General features: G+C 46.6%; 1 protein-coding gene across 2 annotated transcripts; it reads left to right on the top strand.

Annotated features, from left to right (window-relative positions):
• Window positions 1-1,406: 1,406 nt before the first annotated feature.
• On the top strand, window positions 1,407-26,929 carry TTC4 (tetratricopeptide repeat domain 4). Of its 2 annotated transcripts, XM_040978491.1 has the most exons (10): window positions 1,407-1,546; window positions 2,101-2,218; window positions 2,843-3,004; window positions 10,124-10,201; window positions 12,014-12,138; window positions 19,413-19,499; window positions 21,289-21,506; window positions 21,646-21,727; window positions 24,564-24,646; window positions 26,080-26,929. In XM_040978491.1, the coding sequence occupies exons 1-10, from the start codon at window positions 1,436-1,438 to the stop codon at window positions 26,180-26,182; spliced, it is 1,167 nt and encodes a 388-aa protein (XP_040834425.1). In that variant the 5' UTR covers window positions 1,407-1,435; the 3' UTR covers window positions 26,183-26,929. The 2 variants fall into 2 exon arrangements, with proteins under 2 accessions (XP_040834425.1, XP_040834426.1); XM_040978492.1 differs by lacking the exons at window positions 21,289-21,506; window positions 21,646-21,727.
• Window positions 26,930-26,973: the final 44 nt, after the last annotated feature.

The raw sequence follows: 26,973 nt of genomic DNA, 5'->3' as shown, positions 1-26,973 counted from the left end.
AAAGATTTATTTTCAGTGATGTTACATAGTTGAGAAGGATGCAGGCCCATGTGGATCACTAATTAGGGTGGGAAGGGTCAAGAACTAGGGAAAAGTGGATGAGATTCTTGTTTCTAATTTTCTTTTTCTTCTTCCTATAGTTGGGGGAATGAGAGAAGAAGGGGAGAAGTTGCACCCTCCATCTAACCGCATCAGTACCTGGGGATGGGGAATGGGCACCCCGTGTCATCCTAGAGTCCCCAATGTGGAGCCTGCTCCAAGGGTTCTGCTCAGGTGGTGTTGACAACTCCGAGTTGCTGTTGATTTTGTTGCTATAAGGATGAGGAAATCCTTCCAAGGTCCATTGGCTGACACAGTCCATCTCAGAGTTTCCATTCACCCAGATAACTTGCTGTCAATGTTTGGCTGGGAGAGTTGTCGGTCTGCTTTCCATCCTCTGCTGTGGTATTAGATGTCCCCTACAGGACCCCAGTGGGCTGCCGTATCCCCCATGTGCATCTGGGCATGCCGTCCACTGCATTGCCTTAACAACTGAGGAAGCCCAGTTCAGACACACGTACTAAAAAATTACCTATCTTTTAATTCCATTTTGAAATACCTTCGGATGGGAACCCTTCCTGACCCTCGTTCCCCTGGGCCTTTGGCTGGTCTAGCTGGGTCTGCAGCTTGCCTGTCATTCTAGTGCAGCTCAGGCGCTGCTTAGGGCTGTATCAGCCCTTGACCGCAGCTGCAATGGATGGATGGACGGTCCAGCTTCCTCACCTGGGCTGGAGTTCTTGCTTCCATCTCAAGCTGAGTGGTAGGAAGGGTCAAGTTCAGGAACAGACACGTCTTCCCAAAAAACCCTGCAGGAAGTGCCATCCTGATATACGCCAAGGCCTGGGGACCACTGCCTCTGTACCTCTTCTGCTCTCTTCCCCCAATCCCTCACCTCCGCAGCCCTACTTGTGCCCTCTGCGGGGAAAGCCTTGCACTCTCGTGGGCCTCGGCCTTGCTGAGCCTGCCTGTGCCTACGCCCTGGGGAACTTTCCTCCAAGGACTCTGGCTTTCACCCGGGATCCCACATCCACTGACCGCTTCCTCACATCACCTTAGCAACGTCCAGCCGGCAAGCCTTGCTGTTTTCACCTCCGGAGTCTAGCCGCCGGAAACACCACAGGCGCTGCACCTACTGTTGCCTGACAACAACTGAGTGAATGGAGCCAAGGCGGGGTCTTGGGGCGGGGTGCAGGCTGCGGCCAGGACCCCGGAGGTGCTGGTCCAGGAAGGGGCGGAAGCGACGTGCGGGCCTCGGCCGTGCCCGCCCAGGCTGCCGGAACCTTGGACGCGCGCGTTGGAGCCACCCGGAGGATTGAGGGGAGGGCGTCCCGTGCTGCCGGAAGGAACCGCGCGCGTCCCGGTTTCTGGGCTGCCGCGTGAGAAGCCAGGAGCTGTCATGGAGCGCTCTGAGCCAGACGCCGCCGACGACAACGCCATGGACTCGTTCCTGGATAAGTTCCAGAGCCAGCCTTACCGCGGCGGCTTCCGCGAGGACCGGTGGGAGGAGGTGGGAGACCCGGGCTTCTGCACGTGTATGGGGTGCTCGCCCGGACGCCGGGGACTGCCTGACTCGGGGTGACTCAGGCCCAGATCCCAGTTGTCGCGGGCGGAGGGGTGGTTTGTAACTGAGTGTTAAAAACGGGCCTGGAGGCCGTGAGGTAAGTCTCAATCCGTGGGGACGTGTCAGAGTCCCGGGTTAGGGGTCAGGGCTGCGACTCTTCCACTTGCTGCGCTGATAGTCAGTTACTTGCCTGCTCTGATCCCGTCCTTTCCCTCTCCCCCCATAGAAACACCAATCACGTGGACTTAGGGCAGAGATGAGGTGGTGTGTGGATTGTCAGGAACGTCAGAGCCCCCAGTGAGTGGGAACCACTGACCCACTTACAGTGTGCCACCTGAAGGAGTTGTGAGATTACTCCCCACAAAAGAGTGTTACAAAAGGGAAACCGAGACCTGTAGAGGCGATACAGCTGATTACGATGAGCTGCAAATCATGCTGAGTGAGTGGAGCTGCAGCTACCCAATGTGCATTTCCTTCACTCTGCTCTTTGCGTTCTCCAGGAATTTGAAAAGATCCCCCTGTTCATGAAGAAAGCACCCACAGAAATTGATCCCGAGGAGAACCCGGACTTGGCCTGTCTTCAGTCGATGATTTTTGATGAGGAGCGATCTCCAGAAGGTATCCTGTTTGTGCGAATGGGGTGTGGGTCAGAAGGCGTGATGGAGGTCGACCAGGCGCCTGAGCTGCCTTGTCACTCACTCCCCATTCCGCTCGCGTGCCTACTGGACATTGGGAGTTGGGGACAAGTAAGACGTAGCTGCTGCCCTCGAAGGGCCAAGTTGTCCTGCGGAATCGGGACAGGTGTGTGTGCTTGGTGCCTATACACCGCTGTAGATTGCTGTTCTAGTGAGGGCTGTGGGAACGCTGAAGGTCCAGAGCAGCTGAGCTGAGGCTTAACAAATGTTTAAGCTCTTACTGGAAGGGGGCGGTACAGAGGGAACACACAAAATTTGTACTACAGAGAAAAAGCGAAAGCAATGATCTGATTCTCCCGTTAAGCTTTTTTTTTTTTTTTTTTTTTTTAGGCTGGGGAGATAAACACGTAGTCATTTTCCCTGCCAGATGTTTGAGTTCGCATGACTTTGCATCTTGATGTTAATTTACATTTTTATTGTGTCATTAATTTTGGTTAATTTTGGTTTCTTCAGAGTTGTCCTCTGTTACATTATTACATGATTTAGAACTGCTTTTATTTATTTTTCTAAAGTGGAAGGTAGTGATTATTTCTCCTTCTCTTTGCAGAACAGGCCAAGACTTACAAAGATGAGGGCAATGATTACTTTAAAGAGAAAGACTACAAGAAAGCAGTGATTTCGTACACGGAAGGTTTGAAGAAGAAATGTGCAGATCCTGATCTGAACACCATCCTCTATACCAACCGGGCAGCAGCACAGTACTATCTGGGTAATTGATTTCATTGATGAATGATCTGAAGAGTTAACTTCTGGTTGAAGCCTCTATGATGGCTAAAGGGAAGCACTGGAGTGTCAGAAAGAGGGGTTTCTGAATCCCAGAAACCTACACTAAAGGTCGCTTATTCTCATTCTGCTCCGATCTTCCAGATAAAGATGGTAACAAGGGCAATGGGATGGAGTATATGATTCTTACTGCTTGACCACAGAAAAGGAATGCAGTCATTCACTGAAGTTATTTGATTCATGAATCAGTGGAATTTGAGATTTTTGAACTTAAGTTTGCATGCTCTCAAAAAAATATTTTAAATGTTTATTTATTTTGATTGGAAAGACTGATTTACAGAGAGAAGGAGAGACAAAGATCTTCCATTTGCTGGTTCACTCCCCAAATGGCTGCAACAGCTAGAGCTTAGCTGATCTGAAAACAGGAGCCAGTAGTTTCTTCTAAGTTTCCCATGCAGGTGCAGGGTTCCAAGGCCCTGGACCATCATCCTCTTCTTTCCCAGGCAGGGAGCTAGATGGGAAGTAGAGCAGCCAGGATATGAACTGGCATCTGTATGGGATCCCACCACTTGCAAGTGAGAGGATTAGCCAATTGAGCCATTGCACTGGGCCCTAATTTTTTTTTCCTGGATTCTCTCAAGGTTGCTATGATTAAGGCCATAGAGATCTTTGGGTGAGAGCACTGTATAATGAAAGGGAGAATTTCTCAATAAGTTTTTTGTGGGCCCCCTGAAGTAAAACATTTTTCTTCTGTGAGGTGGTCTGGGCAGTGGTGCTCTTTTGTGGGTGTTAAGCGCGCATTCACACCTCAGAGGGATTGGGTTTCCTGATTTCTGTCAGCTCTAACTGACAGGCTTCTAACACCAGGCTTCAGTCCATGACTTTGGGGAATGCTGACTATTTGAGTAGTTTAGGTGTTGTTGACTAGACTTGGTTGTGTTAGAATTGTGTTTCTTATGCACAATGTAGAGAGGACCTTGGGGTGACATGAGGCGTTTTTGAGAGGATGGTGGGGAACAGTGCCTGCAGTGTAGACAGAGTGAGTCTGTTGGGACTCATCCTATCTGAGTAGTTTCTCCCCAGCCACTTGTCTGCACGATGTGGTCTGTTTCATTCTAAGTCAGAGTGGTTGGGACCTTGGAGCCTACTGGGGCCTGCTAACAAAGTTTTGCATCAGCCCAGGAAGGGTTCTGATGAGTTCCAGAAACTTAGTGTCCTCCCTGCTGGGAGAGTACATCTTCCTTCTGTGGAGAGCTGTAACATTGTTCAAGACGCCCTGGCATCTGAGAGATGAGTGAGCCCTGACCTGTGCGTGAAGCAGGTTCGTTCTTTTATTTATTCAAGCAGCAGTAGCTGTGAATGAAGCGTTGACTTCCTGTTAGATATTACCCCATAACAAGAGCTACGTGGTTCCCGATAGTAAGGGGTTTAAGAATGTGGTTCTTTTTTTTTTTAAAGATTTATTTTGTTTTTATTGGAAAGGCAGATATACAGAGAGGAGAGACAGAGGAAGATCTTCCGTCCAATGATTCACTCCCCAAGTGAGTGCAACGGCCGATGCTATGCCGATATGAAGCCAGGAGCCTCTTCTGGGTCTCCCATGCGGGTGCAGGGTCCCAAAGCCTTGGGCCATCCTTAAGTGCTTTCCCGGGCCACAGGCAGGGGGATGGAAAGCAGGGCTGCCGGGATTAGAACCGGCACCCATATGGGATCCCGGGCATGCAAGGTGAGGACCTTAACCACTGCGCCATTGCGCCAGGCCCAAGAATGTGGTTCTTAGGTTAAGGAGCCTGGAAGTGCCTCATAAGGAAAGAATTGTGTGTGTGACTCCAGAGGAGCAGATGTGTGATTCTCACTCCAGTCTCTAAGTGATGTGTCTCTGCTGCAGCTGGCCTAGCACTTTGATGTTCATTTTCGTGACCTCATAGCTTCAGTGTCTGAGATAAGTGAGGTTAGTGTCTTATCCTTAACAGATGAATTAAGTTTTGAGTGGTACAATGAATCATCTAAGTGTATGTGGTGCTGGGGTTAGGATGCAGTCAAGGTTGTCAGTGAGAGTTAGAATAGAGATGGAGAAATACGAAGAACATTTTTAGAGAGTGGACGAGGTGTACTGATTCAAGCTGCTGGAGAAAGGGGCATCTGAACTGAAGCTATAAGGAACAGTAGGTGTGATGTAGAAGCAGATGGTGAGGACATTCCACCTGGGAAGAGAATGGGGCTTAGATAAATCTGGGAAAATCAGTGTTTCAAATGGAAGAATGAGGCAGAGGAGATGGTGAGATAAGCTGGAGAGATGGCTGGGTCACGGGGACTGGTCGGCATGAGGAGGAGCTTGGATGCGATGAGCCATCAAAGGTCTTGTGCAGGCAGTTAGCTTGCATTTCTGTGGTTCTGCAGAAGGATCACTTTATCGGTTTATAGGAAGGACGGAGTTGGAGAGGGAAACTGAGAAGGCAATGGCAGTGAGGATGCAGAGAAGAAGTGGACTCGAGAAATGACATTGGTCAGTGCAGTTGGCATGTTGAGTTAGGGAGGGATTGGAAGGACTTGCTGGTTTCTAACTGCAAAATAGTAGCACCACCACCAGAGAGGGACTCTGGAGGGAGCAGCTTTTAGGAAGTTAAGGTAGGATGAGTGATAATAGTGAGTTTTCTTTGGATATGTTTGGTTGGAGATACCTGTGGATGGATTGGTAGAAACTTAGGGAAAGAGTTGGTGTGGTTTGTGGTCATAGTCATCAGCAGGAAGGAATGACAGAAATCTCCCAGGGAAAATGTGCAGCAATATAAAAGAGTGGCTGAGTAAACTGACGAATCACCAGTGAGGAAGTTGTGGATGAAGTGGCCAAGAAGAGAGATTGCTCAGCAAAACATGAGGTAACCTAGAAAATACTGTATCACAGGTGTCTAAAAATTCAGTTTCGAGGAAAAGTCACTACAACAGAGAGAATGACCAAATGGTTTCCTATTCCAGGAGGCCATTGTGAGTATTTCCATAAAACATTCATGGGGAGGCCTGGTGCAATAGCCTAGCAGCAAAAGTCCTTGTCTTGAACATGCCTGGATCCCATATGGGCACCAGTTCTAATCCTGGTAGCTCTGCTTCCCATCCAGCTCCCTGCTTGTTGCCTGGGAAAGCAGTGGCGGATGGCCCAAATCCTTGGGACCCTGCACTCACCTGGGAGACCCAGAAGAAGATCCTGGCTCCTGTCTTTGGATTGGCTCAGCTCCAGCCATTGCGGCCACTTGGGGAGTGAATCATCAGATGCAAGGTCTTCCTCTCTGTCTTTCCTCTCTGTATATCTGCCTTTACAATAAAGATACATAAATCTTTAAAAACAAAAAATAAAAAATAAATAAATTGCACAGTAGGCAGGCTTGTCTACTGTTGTGAACAAAATTCTGCTCTTCACTGCACAGAGTGCAGGGCTTCATATCCTGTTAAAATACAGCGCTGTCGGGTGAGTGTTTGGTGCAGCTGCTAAGATACTGCTTGGGATACTTGCGTTCCAATCCCACCTCTACTTCCTGTTCCAGCTCCTTGCTAATGTGTATCTGGGGAAGCAGCAGGTGATTGCTCAAGAATTTGGGCTCATGCCATGCGTTTGGGAGAGCTATGTTGAGTTCCTGGGCCTACAGCAGCCCAGGGCCAGCTATTGCAGGCTTTGAGGAGTGAACCCATAGAATGAGGAACTCTGTCTATTTTTCTATCTCTCTGCCTTTTAAATTAAAAGAAAAAAAGTTTAAAAAAAATCTAAAATAGTTGTTGAGTTAGACATATGCACATCTTGGAATTTTTATTGGAAAAATACACAGGCCCAGCACAATGGTTCAGCTAAAGTCCTTGTCTTGAATGTGCCAGGATCCCATATGGGCACCAGTTTGTGTCCTGCTGCTCCACTTCCCTTCCAGCTCCCTGCTTGTGGCCTGGCAAAGCAGTAGAGGAAAGCTCAGGGTCTTGGGACCCTGCACCCACGTAGGAGACCTGAAAGAAACTTTGTTCCTGGCTTTGGATTGGCTCAGCTCCAGCCATTGTGGCCACTTGGAAGTCAATCAGCAGATGGGAGATCTTTCTTTCTATTTCTCCTTTTCTCTGTAAATCTGCCTTTCCAATAATAAAATTTTTTGAAGGAAGAAAAAGTGATATATAAATGGCCTTTCAGTTTAGCCAGGATGCTGCTGCTTGGGATGCCCACCTTCCATTTAGAGTGCATGCCTCTAGCCCTATCTCCTCTGCTTCCAATCCAGCTTCCTGCTGGTGCTCAGCCTGGGAAGCAGCAGGTGTTGGCTCAATACTCAGGTCCCTACCACTTACCTGTGTGATGGGGTTGAATCCCAGGTTCCTGGCTTCCAGCCTGCTCAGCTCTGGCTACTGTGGGCATTTAGGGAGTGAACCAGCAGATAGGGTATCTGTTTTTCTACTTTTTTAAAAAATAAAAATAAATAAATGAAAACTTAGAAAAATTATGTTTATTGTAACAACTATGAAAAATATAGAAAGATTGCTCTCTCACCACGACCACCACAGCTGCACACTCACCACTCCACCCTGCCCTTGCATATATGTATGCTATGGGTTAGCAGATCTTGAATGGTTTTTAGTTGTTATTTAAGATTTTATATATTTAGTTGTAAGGCATAATTACAGAGGGAAAGGGACACACACAGAGCTCTTCCATTGGCTGGTTCTCCAAATAACCCCAGTGGCTGATGCCAGGGACTCAGACCTTCATTTGGGTCTTCCTTGTGGATGTAGAGACCAAAGCATTTGGTCTAACGCTTCTTTTGAAGGTGCGTTGTCAGGGAGCTAGATCAGAAGCAGACTCAAACTGGTGCCTGTCTGGGATGCTGATGTCCCAGATGGTGGCTTAACCTGATGTACCACATTCCAGTCCAGAGTGCTTTTATTATTATGACTGTAAATGTTATTCACAGCTAAGCCACGTTGACTGTTTTCACCATTTTCTTTTTTTAAACAAAACTGTATTTCTTGAGTCAGTCACTGTCTTGATGATGTTTATTGCTTTCATTGTGCTAGTCACTGATCCAACCTGAGGCTTTTCCCCCGTTTTCTCATTCTCTTCCTTATCAGGGTTTCTCTCCACTGTGCCATTTTGGTGATATCTCTTGGGAGCCTTTTCAACTGGTCTAGTCTGTTTTGAACTGGATGTCTGTTGTCCTGGAGTCACCCTTCACCTTCATCTGGGGATTCTGGTTGCTTCTTGCTCATGTTTGATCTGAGTGCCCTGGATCCTACAGTTCTGTCCTTCCCAGTAGACTTTGTTGTTTTGGTGGAACACATTTCTTTAGCTCCCTGAGTAGGGAGGAATTAAGAGCAGATTTTCTGAAACTCGAGTATATAGGCTGCTTTTAGTGTTTGTGAATAATGTAAAAATGAACAAATTTCATGAAGTTTCCCTAGTAATTCTGCTTCGTTGAGAACAGGATTTGGAAAACTGTGGCTTGCAGCCATGTCTGGCCCCTGGCTTGCTGTAAATGGAAAATACTTTTACTTTTTTTTTTTTTTTTAAAGATTTATTTTTATTATTTTTTCATTGGAAAGGCGATATACAGAGAGGAGAGACAGAGAGGAAGATCTTCCATCCGATGATTCACTCCCAAGTGAGCGCAACGGCCGATGCTATGCCGATATGAAGCCAGGAGCCTCTTCTGGGTCTCCCACGCGGGTGCAGAGTCCCAAAGCTCTGGGCCGTCCTCCAGTGCTCTCCCGGGCCACAGGCAGGGAGCTAGATGGGAAGCGGGGCTGCTGGGATAGAACCGGCGCCCATATGGGATCCCGGGCGTGCTAGGCGAGGACCCCAACCACTTGCGCCACCACGCTGGGCCCTACTTTTACTTTTTTAAAGGAGAGAGAAACACATGCTTGCCCCAGTAGCTAGTACACTGCTTGGAATGCTCACATCTGAGTACCGGGGTTCAAATCCTAACTCCACTTCCGATTCTGATTTCTTGCTAATGTCCACTTTGGGATACAGCAGGTGTTGGCTCAGTACTTTGGTCTATGCCACCCGTATCAAAGGCTCAGGCTGAATTTCTGGCTCTTGGGTTTTACCTGGCCCAGTCCCAACTATCATGGGCATTTGAGGAGAGACCAAATATTGGAAGATCTCTCTCTCTGTGCATGCCTACCTGCCTCTGTCTTTGCCTCATAAAATAAACAGACAAATTAACTAAAATAAGAGTGTGCAGTAGAGTACATGTGGCCTGCAAAACCTGAAATGTTTACTCTCTGGCTCTTTATATAGAAAAAAGGTTTTATAGAAAAAAAATGGGCTAAAATTTTGGAAATGAGATTGGTTAAAAAAAAAAAAAAAAAACCTCTAAATCATCATTATAGAGGAAAGCGGAAATTAGTAGAGGTACCATGCCCTCCTCCCAGCTTAGATTTTGTGTGTGTGTGAGAGAGAGAGAGAGAAATCACTTAAAAATGTACTTCTGTGTGTATCTGTATATCTGGTTTTGTTTGTTGTTTTAAAAAAATAGACTCCTGCTATGTGCATGGAATTCTCAATCAAAACAGTACAGCACGGACATGCTATCATCTACTCATTCTTTTTAATGGTTGCAAAGTATTGAATAGTATGCATTTATCACAGGTTTTTTTTTTCATTTTTATAAAATTGAAGATATTTGAGTTATATCTAGCTTTCCACAGTGAAAATTGATGCTGAGTTAATGTGCTTCTATATTCTTGCATATCTGAGCAGGTGTTTTTGAGGATAATTTCCAAGAAGAAAATTGAGTCACTGTGTATGCACAAAAAAGCATGTTAATTTACCCTGAGTGCCCTTCTCCCATTTCATCACTGGGTAGTGGCTGAAGTTTTATGTTAGTCACCTGAATGTGCTGAACCTAGCGATAGTGAACAGCTTTCCATGTGCTACTAGCCGGTTACAGCTCGTTGGATTGCCTGAGCTTGTAAATATCTCAGAGGCTCTTGATGAATACAACTCTGTTTTTTCTAAAGCGTGATTTCTGTTTTTCCAAATTGTACAAGAGTATCTTTGTCACCACAGGCAAGCTTGTGGAAGCATTTGATCTTAAAACGTGTTATCTCTTTTTCTAAATGGTGTTTTTGGCAGGCAATTTTCGGTCTGCTCTCAATGATGTGACTGCTGCCAGAAAGCTGAAACCCTGCCACCTCAAAGCAATAGTAAGAGGTAAGTATCACGGAACACAGAGGAAATGTGATTGTCAGTGTGCCAAAAGTTGACATTTAAGCTGCTATTAAGATGTCAGGAGACTAATGAAGTTGCCTTGTATTTGCACTGATGTTAACTTCCTGTTCTTTATCAATAGTACACACCACTTTAAAAAGAATTCCTTAGATAGTGACCTAACCGTTCATATTTTAAGACTGTGTAGAAAAATTGAAATTCCTCATTCTGAATTAACAAGGAATAAAATTAATTAAAACAAAGCAGCTCCAAAAGCCACATTCTGGTATTTTTTTCCAAATCAGCTGATTGAAAGACAAGATCTTCAAATGCCATGTTAATATTAATTAAAAGATAAATTATGGGACCTTTGCTGGTAACTCTAATGTTGAGATGTTCTCTGATTATTTTTTTCCTCTCATAGTCTGACCTTTCTATGTAATAATAGTGCTGTTATTACTTTTATACTTCACCTTTTCTTTGAGGTGCTCAGAGATGCTTTGCAAACTTTAATTTATTCATCACATATTAATCTTCCTTATATCTCCGTGGACCAGCTTCAAAGGCTTTATTGCAGTTAAGCCTTTTTAGTCATGGTGAGGGAATGCTAAGGGGGTGCGTGGCCCTCACTGAAGGGAAGGAAGGTGCAGATTGAGCATGGCAGATATGTTCAGTGTGACCCTGTGGGATTCTTGGGCTGCAGGGCTATAACCCTTGATTCAGGGTCAGTTTGACTTCTCCATGTGATCTTGATAAGATGTCCAGTCCTAGTTTATTCATCTCTGAAAGATGGGGCAGATTCTCCTTCTATCTTAAGTCCTTAAAATTTTGATATTTTGGATTTTATGGAAAGTGCAAAGAGGCTAAGTGTAGAAAAATATACCCTAATAGGAAGGAGGGTGACTAAAATTGGTAGCCATGAAGAGCAGCATCAAGGTAGACTTTGGCTGCTGCTCTCATGATTGGCTAAGGCAAATTCTGCTATCTGTCTCTCTCATTCGCGCTCGCTCGCTCTCTCTTTTTTTTTTTTTTTTAAAGATTTGTGTTTTATTTTTAATTGAAAGGTAGAGTTAGAAAATAAGAGAGGAAGAAACAGTTATATATACACACACACATACACAGAGAATCTTTGAACTGTTGGTTCCCTCTTCAAATGTCTGAACTGATCCAAAGCCAGGAGCGAGGAGCTTTTTCTTGGTGTCTCATGTGATGCAGGGACCCAAAGACATAAGCCATCCTCCACTGCTCTCCCAGGCCATAAGCAGGGAGCTGGATGGGAAATGGAGTAGCTGGGATTTGAACTGCTGGTGCCTATATGGGATGTCAGTGGTGAGGCAGGATCCTAGCCTACAATGCCATGACTGCAGCCCCTCTGCTGTTTCTCCTTTAAAAATTATCTGAGGCTGGCTTTACTTTTGCTACTTGAGCACTTTGCTCCTGAGTTCTGGAATATTTGGTCTTTTGTTTAAGGTTTAGCTGGTGAATAGGAGGGCCAATTGCCAGCCCAGATCTGACTCCAAAGCTTGAACTGTTTGCCACTGACCCATGAACTTCACTACAGCCATCACTGCTTTAAGAGTCCTTAATGCCAGGGACAATTCTGTAAGAGTCTAGAGCTGGATGACTACATGTGTTATTTTGATCTACTATTGAAAACCAAATTACTCTTCATTCAAGGACCATGGCACAGGGGCTTTATCTTCTGTTTTCCCCTCAGGCTGACAGCTAGTAGATCATAGGACTGGAAAGTATTGCTCAAGGCAGGATTTTTCTTTGTGTATTGTTCCTGTATCCTAAGGATGTTGGGTTCTGCAGGTGCCTTGTGCCATCTAGAACTGAAACACTTTGCTGAGGCTGTGAACTGGTGCGATGAAGGGCTGCAGATTGATGCTAAAGAGAAGAAGCTTCTGGAATTGAGAGCTAAAGCAGACAAGCTGAAGGTTGGTACTAATTAGCATTTTAATTAGCCTTCTCCAGGTTGTGTGTTGTTGTTGTTGTTTTTAAGATTTATTCATTTTTATTGGAAAGGCGGATATACAGAGAGGAGGAGAGACAGAGAGGAAAATCTTCTGTCTGATGGTTCACTCCCCAAGCAGCCGCAATGGCTGGAGTTGAGCCAATTTGAAGCTAGGAGCCAGGATCTTCTTCTGGGTCTCCCACGCGGGTGCAGGATCCCAAGGCTTTGGGTCGTCTTCGACCGCTTTCCCAGGCCACAAGCAGGGAGCTGGATGGGAAGCGGGGCTGCTGGGATTAGAACTGGCGTCCATATGGGATGCTGGTGCATTCAAGGCGAGGACTTTAACTGCTATGCTATCATGCTGGGCCCCTCCAGGTTGTGTTTTACAGGTGTTATAAACTATTTTGCTTTGATCATCTGCTGGATTCCTGGAAGTCCTACTCAGAGATTGTCTTTTTAGAATCTGATTTGGAGCTCATCCGACATGAAAAACTTGTTCACATAGGCTGAAAGAGAAAGGGGATTTAGGGAGCAGGGTTGTTTTGAAAATGCAGCTCCCTGAGATAGTAGATAGAAGTTTGGGGAAAACAGTAGGCTTACTAGAAAGCTTGAAAGGAACTGCTGGGAAATGGCATTGTTGCAATGACTTTGAAAAGTTCCAGTATCCTTGGGCATCTGGAAGGTGAGGTGAGCACCCAGGACCATGTATAAGCTCAGAAAAGACCTGAGAAAACCAACCAGGTTTTAGCTTTTGTTGACCTGGAAGCTCTGTGCAAGTAGAAGGTAGGAATTGGTGCCATGGAGTAGTGGGTTAAGCCTCTGTCTGTATGGGCACCAGTGTGAGTCCTGGATGGAAGTGAAGACTGAAGTGGAAGATCTGCAGCCTTCTGGGGAGAATGTGAAGATATGCTGCAAGATGTGCACAGAGCCTTTGGCAAAGACTGGATGGAAAACCTACTGTCTCCAGGCATTTAAGCAAATCTGCCCAGTCACTAGTTAAAACTTTCTAGTAGAGATTTCAGTGGATTAAGAAAGAATACAGACAGCACAGAATTAATTCAGAAAATCACTAAACAAACAACAGCAACAACACATACAATGAGAATTGAGAGAATCTGATTTTTTTCAGGATTACCACATTATTTCTAGTACTGTTTTCAGTAAAAATCATAAGGCTTGCAAAGAAACAAAAAAGTATGGCCTGTGTTCTGGGTGAAAAAGCAATCAGTAAATCCATCCTTAAGACAGCCAAGACATAAAACAGAGGCTTCAAGCCAGCTGATTTAGTTATGTTTTGGGACAGCATTTGGAGAAGTGGTTTATATCTGCTTGGAATGCCTGTATCCTACAGTAGGAGTGTTTGGGCTGAAATCCTGGCTCCGTTTCAAATTCCCACTTCCTACAAGTGTGTATCCTGGGAGGCAGTGGTGACAGCTCAAGAGACGGGCCCCTGCTACCCATGTGGGCATCCTGGATGGAGTTTCTGACTTCTGGGCTTGGTCTGACCCTCCTTGGGCTGTTGCAGACATTTGGGGAGTGAACCAACAGGATGAAAACTCTCTGTCATCTCCCAAATGAAAGTAAATATGTAAAATGTTAATATATGTTCTAAGAATGAAAGGGAACTGGGTGTCTCTTTCTCCCTCCTCTTTCAAGAGGCACCCCACCTCCCGGCTTTCTCTATAGAGGTGCTTCCCCTTCCCTCTCCCTTCCCTGTGTACCTGGTCCTTCCTTCACAAATAAACTTTTCTGTCAGCAAAAAAAAAAGAAAAAAGAAAAAAGAAAAAGAAAAGAAAGGGAAGTGTCTAGATAGCTAACCTGAATGTTTGACTAAATAGAAAATATCAATAAGAAGAAATTATTTTTAAAAACGTAATAGAAGTTCTGTAGTTAAAAAGTACGACATTTAAAAATTTACTAGACAGAAATTAATACAGTCCTTAGCACACAGAAAAAAAATCAGGTTGTTCATATGAGATTGGCGTGAACGGAATGTAGAAAGAAGAGAGAATAAAGGTGAAGGAACACCGAGGCCTCTGGATGCTGCCAAGCGTTTCAGCACAGGCACAAATGGAGATCTTAGAAGGAGGGGAGAAAGAGATGGGGGCAAAAGAAAGTTGAAGAAACAGTGGCTCCACTTTTCCCAGATTTGATGGAAAACCAGTAATCTCTGCACCCAACAGCTATCATAAATCCCAAGTGCCGTTATCTTAAAGCAATCTACACAAAGGCACAGAAGAATTCAACTGTTGAAAGAAAATCTTAAAAGCAGCCGGAGAGAAATTGCTCTTCACATGTAAAAGACTTCAACAAAATGAGAGAAATCCTTAGAAATAAATGTAACAACAGTAGAATAAAACTGACAAGAATGTAAAACATTGAAAAGAAGACCTAAATAAATGGGAAAATACACAGACTCATGGGTTGGATCTTAAAATGATACCATTTCCCAAATTGACATATCCAGTCCATGCAAACAGCATCAAAACTCCAAATGGCTACATTGCAAAAATTGACAGGCTGATCAGAATCTTTGTGTAGAAATCCAGGGAGTGGCCAAACAATCATGGAAAACACTTTCTAATTTTAAAACTTGTGGCAAAGGTATAGTTACCAAGGCAGTGTGCTACTAGTGTCACAGGTACTAACAAGAAAAGTAGACACATCTAACATTACTGAATGTAAACGCTTTTTGCTTTAGATGGTACTATTTCAAAAGTGAAAGGACAGCCCACAGTATGTGGGAAAATACTTGTAAATCATAAAAAGAGATTTTAATTTCTCAATAATAAAAATGAGCAAAGGGGCCCAGCACGGTGGCGCAGTGGTTAACGTCCTTGTCTTGCGCACCCTGGGATCCCATATAGTTGTTGGTTCTAATCCCAGTGGCCCTGCTTCCCATCCAGCTCCCTGCTTGTGGCCTGGGAAAGCACTTGAGGATGGCCCAAAGCTTTGGGACCCTGCACCCATGTGGGAGACCCGGAAGAGCTCTTGGCTCCTATCTTTGGATTGGCTCAACTCCAGCCATTGCGCTCACTTAGGGAGTGAACCATCGGACAGAAGATCTTCCTCTCTGTCTCTCCTCCTCTCTGTATATCCGCCTTTCCAATAAAAATAAATAAATCTTTTAAAAAAATAAAAATGAGCAAAGGATCTGAGCATTTTCCCAAAGGTTACACACAAATGGCCAGCAAGAATGGAAACAGTTCTTGACCGCAGTAGTTAATTAAGAAATGCAAATCAAAACCACAGTGTGATACCATGTCAAGGCCACTAGGATGGATAGTTGTTTTTTTTTTTTTTAAGATTTATTTTATTTTTATAAAGGCAGATTTTTAGAGAGGAAAGACAAAGATCTTCTGTCTGCTGGTTCATTTCCCAAGTGGCTTCAACGGCTGGAGCTGTGCCAATCTGAAGCCAGGAGCTTCTTCCAGGTCTTTCATGTGGGTGCAGGGTTCCAAGGCTTTGGGCCATCCTCTGTTACTTTCACAGACTGCAAGCAGAGAGCTAAATGTAGAGTGGAGCAGCCAGAGCACAAACCAGTGCCCAAATGGGATCCCGGCACTTGAAAGGTGAGATTTAGCCACTGAGTCCTTGCAATAGGCCCTACGGCTATAGATTTTTATTTTGTTTTTGTTTGTTTGTTTTTTACAAGAGAAAATGTTGCAAGAATGTAGAGATTGGAACCCTTATATGTTGTGGGTAGGAATGTAAAATGGTGCAGTTATTTTGGAAAACAGTTTGGAAATTCCTGAAATGTTAAACCTAGGTTACCTTATGATTCAGCCTTGATGCTGCTACCTGTACACCCAAAGGATTGAACACAGGTATTCAAGCAAGTACTTGTGTGTGACTGTTCCCAACAGCACTGTTCACACAGTAGCCAGAAGGTTGAAACCATCTAAATGTCCAACAGCTGATGAATAGGTAATGATATGTGATGTACCTATCAAAAACAGGGTTTTTAAAAATCTTTTTAAGATTTATTTATTTTACTTGAGAGGCAGAGTTACAGAGAGAGGGAGAGTTCATGCCCCAAATGGCTGCAACGGCCAGAGCTGGGCCAGTCCAAAGCTAGACACCAGGAGCTTCTTCCAGGTCTCCCGTATGGGTGCAAGGGCCCCTGGACTTACGGCATCTTCTACTGCTTTCCCAGGTGCGTTAACAAGAAGCTGAATTTGAAGTGGATTAACTGAGGCTCGAACTGGTGCCCATGTGGAATGCAGGCACCAAGAACAGTGGCTTTTTTTTTTTTAAGATACAGAAGTGAAACCGTGCCTTGCCTTTTTTTTTTTTTTTTTTTAAGATTCATTTATTTTTATTGGAAAGGTAGATTTACAGAGACAGGAGGAGAGATCAAAAGGTGTTCCGTCTGCTGGTTCATTCCCCCAGTGGCCGCAACAGCTGGAACTGAGCTAATCTGAAACCAAGAGCTTCTTCCAGGTCTCCCATGTGCAGTGTCCCAAGGCTTTAGACCATCCTCAACTGCTTTCCCAAGCCACAGCAGGGAGCTAGATGAGAAGTGGAGTGGCCAGGACGCAAACTGGCGCTCATATGGGATCCCAGGAGGTGCAAGGCGAGGATTTAGCCAATAGCCTACAATGCAGGGCCCAAGAACAGTGGCTTTGCTCACTGTGCATTAGCACCAGTCCTGAATGTATTCTTTCCTAACCAAAAAATAAGAGTTGCTGACACATGCTGGAGTGTGCATGGACCTCAAGAACACCGTATGACATGGAAGAAGCCAATAAAAGGCCATATAGTGTATGATCCCATTTCTGTGATACATCCAAAGCAGTTAAATCTATAGAGACAGCAGGTTTCCAGGGTGGGTGGGAGTTTGGGGTTACCTTTTGGAGTATTGAAAATATTATGGAACTAGGTCGAGCTAATGATTGCACAATATAGGAAATGTGCTAAGTACTACTGAATTATACACGTCAGCATGGTTAACAGTAAATTTTATGTTACATGAATTTCACTTTAATTAAGAATTCAAATAAGCTAGCCAAAAAAAGACAAGATTATCATAGATGAGATTTAGTAAAAAAAAATTAAAATATTCTGGTTTACAAAATATAAGACACTGAATGGGTGAAAGTAATTGTAATATGTATCTAAAAGAATTTTATCTCCAGAATGCATAAAGGATCACTTCCATGCAAAAAGGACAGACCAAAATTTAGAAAATTTTGTGGCAAAATATGCAAATATTTCTAGGGCCATGCAGTTGCCTAGTGGCTAAAGTCCTTGTGCTGGGATCCCATATGGATGTCAGTTCATATTCTGGCTACTCCACTTCCCGTCCAGTTCCCTGCTTCTGGTCTTGGAAAGCAGTAAAGGACCGCCCAAAGCCTTGGGACCCTGCACTCAATGAAGACTTACAGTGAAGTCACAAGAAGATATACAACATAGTAGGAATTCACAATTCCTGGAAATTATTAAAGTTGTTTTTTTTTTAAAGGTTGTTTCCCAGGCCACAAGCAGGGAGCTGGATGGAAAACAGGGCCACTAGGATTAGAACCGGCGCCTAACACGTTCAAGGCGAGGACTTTAACCGCTACGATATCACATCAGACCCAAAATGATTAAAGTTTTAGACTGTATTAATGAAGATATATAGCAGCTGGAACTCTCATACTTTGCCAGTGGGACAGAAAATGGCAAAACCGCTCTGGAAATCTGATGGCAGTTTTGTATGCCTATCCTGTGACCTCACTATTTCAGTTCTAGGTATCTACCTAAAGGAGAATAAGACATGTTCACAGAAGACTTGTATAAGAAGGTAGCCTGTTCTGTGTACCACAGCTCAGAAACAGCTTTTATGTCCAGTAACAGGATATTGAATCAACAGATTGTGATGTAATCATGCCATGAAATACTACTTGGCCACATAAAGAAATTTGTCAGTGATGGGAGGAGGAATTATTGTGAAGAAGCATGAGGAGAGTTTCTAGGGCAGCGTGTTCTCTGTCATCATTGCCATGTTGGAGACTGAAGTATAAATGATCGCATGCAAGTGTGTGCTTAAAATTGTTCTGCAAATTATACCTCAACAAAGTTGTTTTAAAAGGAAAAGCAGTATACCCAAGTTTGGGTTCCTTATAACCAGTAGGCATCCCCTTCTATGGGGCCTGCCAGGATCCCACATTTCAGGTGAGCCTTACACCAGGCAGCCTTACATCCTGCTTTGCACCCTCCCTTGCACCCTATTCATCAGAGTGAAAACAACCTGACACAGAGTCCAGACCTGTCTGAATCATTCTCTGATGTAGAGCAGACACTGTGGGCAGGTCTGGTCCAACTGGGAGGCAGAATTGGACATAGACGTACAAGGTTCTTACAGAGAGCCACCCTCAGCAGTGTGATCAAACTCCCTGGCCTTGGGAGGATTTGCACAGCTCTCCCTTGGCAGACGAGGCCGGAGAGGGAGTGGCCAAGGATTATTAACTTGTGTTCCTGAAAGCGTAGACTTACAGTAAAGGAGCTCTGTTGGCTCTTGGGGAGAAAACAAGGGATAATTCAGGCCATTTGTTAGAGCAAGTGTCAAGAATGGGGCCACCAACTAAATCCAGCTGTTTTTATACATTCCGTGAGCTAGATATGTTTTTCACACTTATAAAAGGATTGCAAACAGGCACAACCAGATAACCTGCCACAAAGACTATATGCAACCCAAAAAGCCTAAAATATTTATGATCTAACCCTATGTAGAAGAAAATGTTTGCTGATTCCTCTTAACCTACCATTCTGAGAGTAAGAGCAGGATCAGTTGCATTTCTGACAGGTTGAGTAGATGGATGGTCCCTCTCTCTCAGGGATCATCATTGCACAAAAGGCCGAGCCTCTGGGTTTTGCAGTGCATTGTCATTGTCTAGCTCCAGCCAGAGAAGTTGTGGTTCACCATAGGGTGCTCATGTACCCTGGAGACAAACCTCCCAGGGGCATGCTGTTGCTCTGTGACCTGCACTCTGTTCACACCGGCAAAGCAGCATGGGACACACCTCTTCACTTGTCTATAACCCTCAGTAGATTTCGGAGCTCCTTGGCTCCAAGGACTAGGTATAAATTCTCACTGCCTCCAGACCTGATATCTAGGGTGTGCTTTGTAAATGTTTGTTGAGCTGACTCTGGCCATTGGCATCCCTTGACATAGTAGCGTGGGTTGGCTGGAGACCAGAGGTAGTAAGCTGGGAACAGGTGGGGGTACCAAGAGGAAGTCTGTTCCCTGGAGCTGATAGGTTGAATCTCTTTCAGCGCACTCAACAAAGGGATCTGAGGAAAGCCAAGCTGAAAGAACAGAAGGAGCAGAATCAGAATGAGGCTCTACTGGAGGCTGTCAAGGTGAGTTCTCAATCCTTGAGCCCCTCATTGTCATGTGGACCCTTCTGCAACTCCTACCAAGCCTGTTGGGAAGCTCTGCTGGGATGCGTTCCCTTAGGGGATGTGTCTGTTGTCCTCCTACTTCCATGCAGCAGAGTGACAAAGGCCCAGTGTCGTACCCCCCCGAGGTCAGTGGCCTCCTCCACTGTGCGCATTTGCCGTCTCAGGAACATCCTGAAAGCTTGCTCTGAGGGAAGCCTTACCTTATTACGTGTGGTGCAGCTGCCTGAGCGAGGTCTTGCTCCTGCCCTCCTAGATGATGCTTTAGGATCTGAGAAGTGAGGAAGCACCCTGCCGCCAATGTGTGTCAGCCTAGGTCCTTGCTCCTCACCACGCTCTGTTACTCCTGAGAGTGTGAGATTTTGACGAAGTGGCTCTTCAGACTGTGACATCAAAACCCCACTCTCCCTTCCCTCTCTTCCCTGTAGTTTGAAATGATTGTGATCTGACCCAAGGCCTGCTATAACCTTGAGCTGAGCAAGTCACCCATTTAACTTGGCTGCTCTTCACAGTGGGCTAATACCTGCCAGGAGGTTGTGCAGTAAGTGTTTGATTTCACTTTGTTCAGTGAAATTATGCACCCATTTAAGTCACTTGTTGACTCTGAGGACTAAACAGTAATGAAAGAGGCTCCATTAGCCCTTCCCCAGGATGCACAGTCTTAACCTGAACCCTGTAGCAAGAACTTGAACAGCACAGGACTGCAGACTTCCCTCTAATCCTCATTCACTGTGAGGGATTTGGTGATTTTCTTAAGAATATTGGAATGCCCAGACATTTGCATATAGACTTAATTTTTTATTATTATTTACTATTGTTAGTTTTTAGTTCTCTCCTTGAATCCAACCCTTCATCTTAAACTTTACGTTAGGATTTCTGTCAACAGTGTACTAAGCCATACATGCAAGCTGTGTTTTTGCTGATGAGTGAAGACACAGATAGCAAACCTTGTCAACACAGCCTTGTCTATTTATGTCTTCCCTGTTGTTGTTTTCACACAACTGTGGCAGAGTTAATTAGTTAATTTCAACAGACCATTTGGCCTGTCTTTAGGAAACATTTGCCTGTCCGTGATTGAGGGACCTGCTCAGAGGTAATTGTGGTTCATGATTCCCCTTCATGTGTTACCTTAGGAAGTCCCATGCTCACACGGAAAAGGTGACCCTGCTCGTCAGATCTTTGGTTTATCTCATTTTTGTAAGACATTCAGACTTAAATCAATGTGATATTCCATGTCTGAGCTGAATTGAAACGTCTAGCATTTCTGCATAGCCATGCTCTTGATGTCCTCGGTGCCCTTGCACGTGCTGCAGCTTGTGGTAGAATGCTCTGCATGACCCTCCCAGCTCTCTGCTTTGTTAAGGTCTTTGTTCAAGGTCTAGCATTTTCCAGTTACCCCCAGCCCCCAGGTTGAACTAAATATTCTATTGTCCGCAGCTCTGCAGTTTAACTCCTTGCTTTACATAATTATTTCCATAGCTGTCATTCCCATTAGTGTGGCTGCCTGGGGGCTTGAGGGTGGGCACACAGTTCATCTCTGTGACACAGGGTCTGGTGCAAGGTAGACATCTTGGTGTGGGTGAGTTAAACAAGTGGTGCCTCCTGTGTGCCTGGCCTCAGGGATAACGAGGGGGAACCGTGTATAGAGCTGGCCCCGGGGAGCTCACGTTGTTTGACTTTCCCAGTTTCAGCAATGAGTTTGCAGTACCCTCATATATACGGGGTATGTATGTGTTTGTCTTTAACCCAGGCTAGGAACATTAGGCTTGTTTCTGACGCTGTGAACCAGGATGAGGACTTGGCCCCAGCAGGTGGTGGGGAGCTTTTCCTGCATGGACTCAGCTCTGATAACATCTGCGGAGCCCGACTGAGTCTGGATGACCAGGGCAGGTTGAGCTGGCCTGTGCTCCTCCTGTACCCCGAGTACGCCCAGTCAGACTTCATCTCAGCTTTCCACGAGGACACCAGGTACTTCCTTGGGCACTGCTGTCAGAAGAGGTGAAGCCTGCATGTCACGTTGCATGTTCTTGTCTTCTTTGTGAATTGCTGTCTGGGTACTGATGTGGGAAAACAGATGGTGAGTCATTGAAACCTTTTGTATTCTTAGGTTTATTGATCATCTGATGGTGATGTTTGGTGAGACTCCCTCTTGGGACTCGGAGCAAAAATACCGCCCTGATAATTTGGAGGTAAGTCATCTTTCTGAACTAGAACTTTGTGCTCATAAAACAGAAAATCTGGGGTTGGTACACTGGCTCAACAGGCTAATCCTTCACCTGCAAGTGCTGGCATCCCATTTAGATGCTGGTTTGTGTCCCGGCCGCTCTGCCTCCCATCCAGCTCCCTGTTTGTGGCCTGGGAAAGCAGTAGAGGATGGCCCAAAGCCTTGGGACCCTGCATTCACGTGGGAGAACCAGAGGAGATTCAGGCTCCCGGCTTCAGGTCAGTTGATCTCTAGCCATTGTGGCCATTTGGGGAGTGAACCAATGAATGCAAGATCTTTCTGTGTCTCCTTCTCTCTGTACATATGCCTTTCCAATAAAAATAAATCTTTAAAAAAAAAACAACAACAGAAGCTCCTTAGCTTCCCCAACCCAGTCTTGCCAACCAGTGTTCTGCTTTCTGTTAGATTCGTCGGCCACCAACGAAAGAATAGTTCAGCCAAATATATAAAAAGAATTTAGATGGCCTTTATTTCAGGGAACCACAGTCACGGGCTTCTCTTCCCCGTGCAGCAGAAAGACAGACGTGAAGGATTGGGCTGCAGAGGAAGAAGAGCGAGGAAGAGATGGGGAAGGGGCTTTTTATACTCTCCTTGACACGGAAGCTGAGACGGGGTCACTTTGGCCCTTATTGGTGTGGGAGAGGGATATGGGTCTGTGCCCCTCTTTGGTGAACGGTGGTCTCACTGCCTGAGGGGCCTGCCAGAATTCCACCATCCGTTCCAGGTTTAGTTGGAGGAAGACACTCCGCCCTTCTCCGGCCACCATGGTAGCCGTCACTTTCTGTCACCCTGAATTTGATTCTTCAAGGTCCCATCCTTGTAAGAGTAGAACCAGGCAGTATTTGTCTTTTTGTTTGATTTGTTTACTTATCGTAGGGTCTTCAAGGTTCACATATACTGTAGTGTGCTTAGATTTTCTTTCTTTCTTTTTTATTTATTTTATTTTTATTGGAAAGTCGGAGAGACAGAGAGGAAGATCTTCCATCTGATGATTCACTCCCAGAGCAGCTACAATGGCTGGAGCTGAGTCAATCCGAAGCCAGGAGCTCTTCTGAGTCTCCCATGTGGGTGCAGGGTCCCAAGGCTTTGAGCCATCCTTGACTGCTTTCCCAGGCCACAAGCAAAGAGCTGGAAGGGAAGTGGAGCTGCTGGGATTATAACTGGCCACCCATATGGGATGCTGGTGTGTTCAAGGCGAGAACTTTAGCCACTAGACCACCGCGCTGGGTCCTAGATTTTCTTTCTAAAGTGAAATGCTGTTTCCCTGTTAGAATGCAAAACACCTCTGCATAACTCACAGTATAAAGCACTTGTCGTTCTGTAGTCACTGGGGAGTAGGATGCTAGCTGATGCCCATCATCCCTGAATACTTCATCCTGTATCCTTATAGCAAGGGCATTTTCCTTCATCATCCTCAAATGGCCCTTACGGATAGGAAACACTGATACTCTAACCCTTAAGGCCTCAGACTCCAGTAAGATTTCAGAAATGATCCTGTTGCAAAAGAACCCACTCAGAATGGCTCATAGTGTGAGTGACCACGGCCCTCTGGGCACCTTTGGTGTGGAAGAGTTCCTCACGCTCCTCAACTCCCCTTTGAAGGCTGCAGCCGATTGACTGTGGACTGACCTCTCGTCTCCGTGTGACTGATTAGGTCTGTGTTTGGCTGGAATACCACAGAGAGTCAGGTGGTGCAGGATTTCCATGTGTCCCATAATGGTGATAGCACTCTGGCCACCCAGGGTGGCGGGGCTGTCAAGCTGCACAATGTTGGGGCTCCTTCCCTTTCAGAATTTGTGACTGCTCGAATGCCTTCCCAGTGCCGGCAGCTCAGGGGTAGAGACAGTGAGGATGAGTGTGTGTGTAAACACCTGGGGTCTCACTGTCATCTCCAGTTCTTTTTTAAAAAAAATGCGTCTGACAGCCCAGGAGAGACAGCCTGGGAGAGATCACCTCTCCACTGGTTCATGGCCCAGGCGTCAGCAACAGCCACGGCTGCGGCCAGGAGCTCAGTCTAGGTCTCCTGTATGGATGGCAAGGTCCCAACGACTTGAGCTGTCACCTGCATTAGCAGGAAACTGGAATGGAGAGCAGAACCAGGACTCAAACCCAGGCAGTGATATGCAAAGCGGGTGACCCGACTGGTATTATAACTGTTAGAACAGATGCCCACCCCAGCATCTCTGATTTTAATCTAATAGTGTAGGGTTTTTTGTCACTCTTTATCTGTAACAGTGCCTTGATTCTTGATATCTCTGTGTGCTTGCTCAGTAGCGCCTCCCCTGGCACCTCCCTCACCCCTTTTGCACTCTGGTTCCCCACATTAGGACGGCCTAGCCTTGTGCCTTCCTCAGCCTAGCTGACTCCGGCATCCCGCACCGCTCAGCCACCCAATAGGAACATCCTCACCCTGTTGCCTTCTCAGTTGAGTGGGGTTTGGACCCCCATCCTGGCTGTTCCCCAGGCATGATTAGCCTCATCATCCTTCTTGGGCTCTCACACTGCTTGGGCTGGCCACTCCCAGCACTGGCTGGTGTGCTGTGCTGTTGCTGTGCCGACAATCCCTGCTCCTCACAGCCCCGTGCACAGAGACCCTCTGGCATGCACAGACCCTCTTCGCGCCACCTCAGCTCTCCTCTGAGAGTGGATGGCATCCTTCTTATAGTGTCCTGGGAGGGACTGCATGCACAGCAGGGGGCTGTGCGAAGGGCATTCGGCTCACACACATGCAGCTGTTTGAAGGACCCTTGGCTGCTGAAGCCCCTGGCTGTGTTATTCATGCTCCTGTGCTCATCTTGCAGATCTACTTTGAGGATGAAGACAGGGCAGAGCTCTACCGGGTACCTCCCACTAGTACCCTGCTGCAGGTGCTGCAGCATCCCAGGTGAGTGACCTCGGGGCTGGGGAGACCCAAGAAGATGCTCAGGCTCCATCCCAGGCATCTACCAGCTCCTCATTATGTCCTGTGTGCCCTCCCTTCTGCCCTGGGACAGACAGCAACCAGAGAGACACATCTGGGCCATTGGGTAGCCAGGCTGCAGCTTGATGACAGCCCAGCTACCCCCAGCCACCACCAGGCAAAGTGAATGGAGAGAAGAGCTGCCTGGCTTTGTGTCTGAGACAGCTGGATGTGTCCCCCTTCCTCCTTGTAGCTTTGTGCCCTTAGGGTGAAGAATGCAAGGGTGTTGGCGCTGGTGGGCAGGCCTGCGGGGCTAGGGCTGGTGCTGATGGCTCTGGCCCACCTGCTTCTCCCTGTTTGAGAGCACAGGAACTCGAAACTCATCCTCACAGGCCTATGTGGGGTCACAGGGGGCTAAGGTCAAACGTGCAGAATAGTGTGGGGATCAGAAGCTCACAGCAAGCCTGAAGTCAGAGGGGCAGGACAGTGTGGCTGGGACAGGTGAGGCACCAGGACTTGCGGGGTGTCCTGCTCAGTAGGCAACCAAAGGAGATTTCTCAGATCCAATCAGTACCTCCCTAGGTGGCATTTTTCTCTGGTTCTTCATCTTCCTTCCCCTAGTTTATGGTCATTTCTTTTAGCTGTTCACTTTCTCCATTGTAAGCAAAGTACTAGGAATCCTATCAAGACCTGAGGTTCATTCTACCCCATCTCCAAAACTAAAAGAGAAATCTAAACAGAAAGCCGGCGGACAGAAATGATCACTTGCCTTTAAGTTACTAACCCAGACAGGCTCTCCAGGGCCAGTTCCTGGTGGCTGTAGACCCTAAACAGAATGGAGTCAGCAAACAGGCCCACTGGGCGCTCCTGGAGGCCGCGGCCCTTCTGCCTTACTATGGCAGCAGCAAACTGCATCTCTTGGCTTTAGCCCCCCTCCCCCTCCTCCAAGTGAAAGCCCAGTGCAGAGCTGGCATCTTCCAGAAGTGCTTTCCTGATTCCCTTCCCCGCAGAGGGGTGGGGCGGAGCAGCTGTGCCTTGCTGTCCTTCCCTGGCTGTCTATTTTCCTGCCCTATTTTCCTTGAGAGCAAGGGCAGTGGTTCTCATGTTTTGTTTTAGTCTCCGTGTTTTCAGGTTAGAGCATGGCTTGTCCTGAGCACTCACTGAATGCTGAATGAGCAAGTGAAAGCAGGTTTGGGTGTGGCCACAAACACACCCTGTGCTGGAAGCCTTCCTCGGGGAACTGGCTAAGTTGTCAGGGAGCAGGTCATGCTCATTTGCCAGGTTTATAAGCAGCCAAACCTGCTGCACCTGCCTTTAAATGGCCACTCGCGTCCAGCAGCCCACCTTGAGTGTTGTGGGAGCCGTGGATGGTGAAGGTTGTAACACAGACAAGCCCCTCTCTTGTGTTGCGTCCACAGGTACTTCATCAAAGCCCTGACCCCAGCATTTCTGGTGTGTGTCGGATCCTCTCCGTTTTGCAAGAATTACCTCCGGGGCAAGAAGGTACATCAGGTGAAGTGACGCAGCCTGGCAATGGGAGCCAGGCCCCACTGGATCTTGTCCCTCACCTGCCTCTACCTGGAACCTGCTGGACACACGGCCTGAGGCATCATGAGGAGACGAGCTGCAGGCTTCTCTGAGCCACAGTTTCTCTGGCCCAACTGCTTACAAACTGACAGACCTCTGTGCCTTGTCCTGGCGTCCATGGACGCCATCTCTGAGGGGGCTCCACAGCGGGGTCCCAGCAGCCAGCCCATAATCTGCCAGCTGCAGAGGCTGCCTCGGGATTCAGTGCTCAGGTGCCATGACGCCACAGGGCTGCCACCCCTCGAGTGCACGCAGCAGGAACTGTTCTCACTGAGACCTAGCGGCTGCGAGCCCTGACTCCAGCGTTTCCTGAGCACTGGGGTACGGTGGGAGGGCACTGTTTAGAGGCCCTGTGGAAGCCTTGGGCTGAGATGGGGCCACACCATCTGTGCATTTCTGGAGTTTTAGACTGGGACATTTGGTACTGGAAAGTTTGTTGATTCCCCTCACCTTTGCACTGAGAACTGGGACAGACTCGGTCAGGCATTGGCCTCTGAGTTCCCATTCAGTTTTTACTGTTTATGATTTTGTTTTTTCAGCTATAATCCCTTTCTCCTTTTGCCTGTGGGGCATGGTTGCGTTTCCATCTGCAGCTATTATACCTCCATAACTGGGGGATTTTACTTCCTGTAGCAGCAGAGGGCTCCCTGCAGTGCCCACTCCCTCCACCAGGGGGAAGCCTCTTCCACACCAGCTTAAGGGCTGTTATGGTGGGCGTACGCTCC

Source organism: Ochotona curzoniae, unplaced genomic scaffold (assembly GCF_017591425.1).
Source record: "Ochotona curzoniae isolate NIBS_2020 unplaced genomic scaffold, NIBS_Ocur_1.0 contig_291, whole genome shotgun sequence".
NCBI classification, from domain to species: Eukaryota; Metazoa; Chordata; class Mammalia; order Lagomorpha; family Ochotonidae; genus Ochotona; species Ochotona curzoniae.
This window is presented reverse-complemented; position numbering and strand designations above follow the sequence as displayed.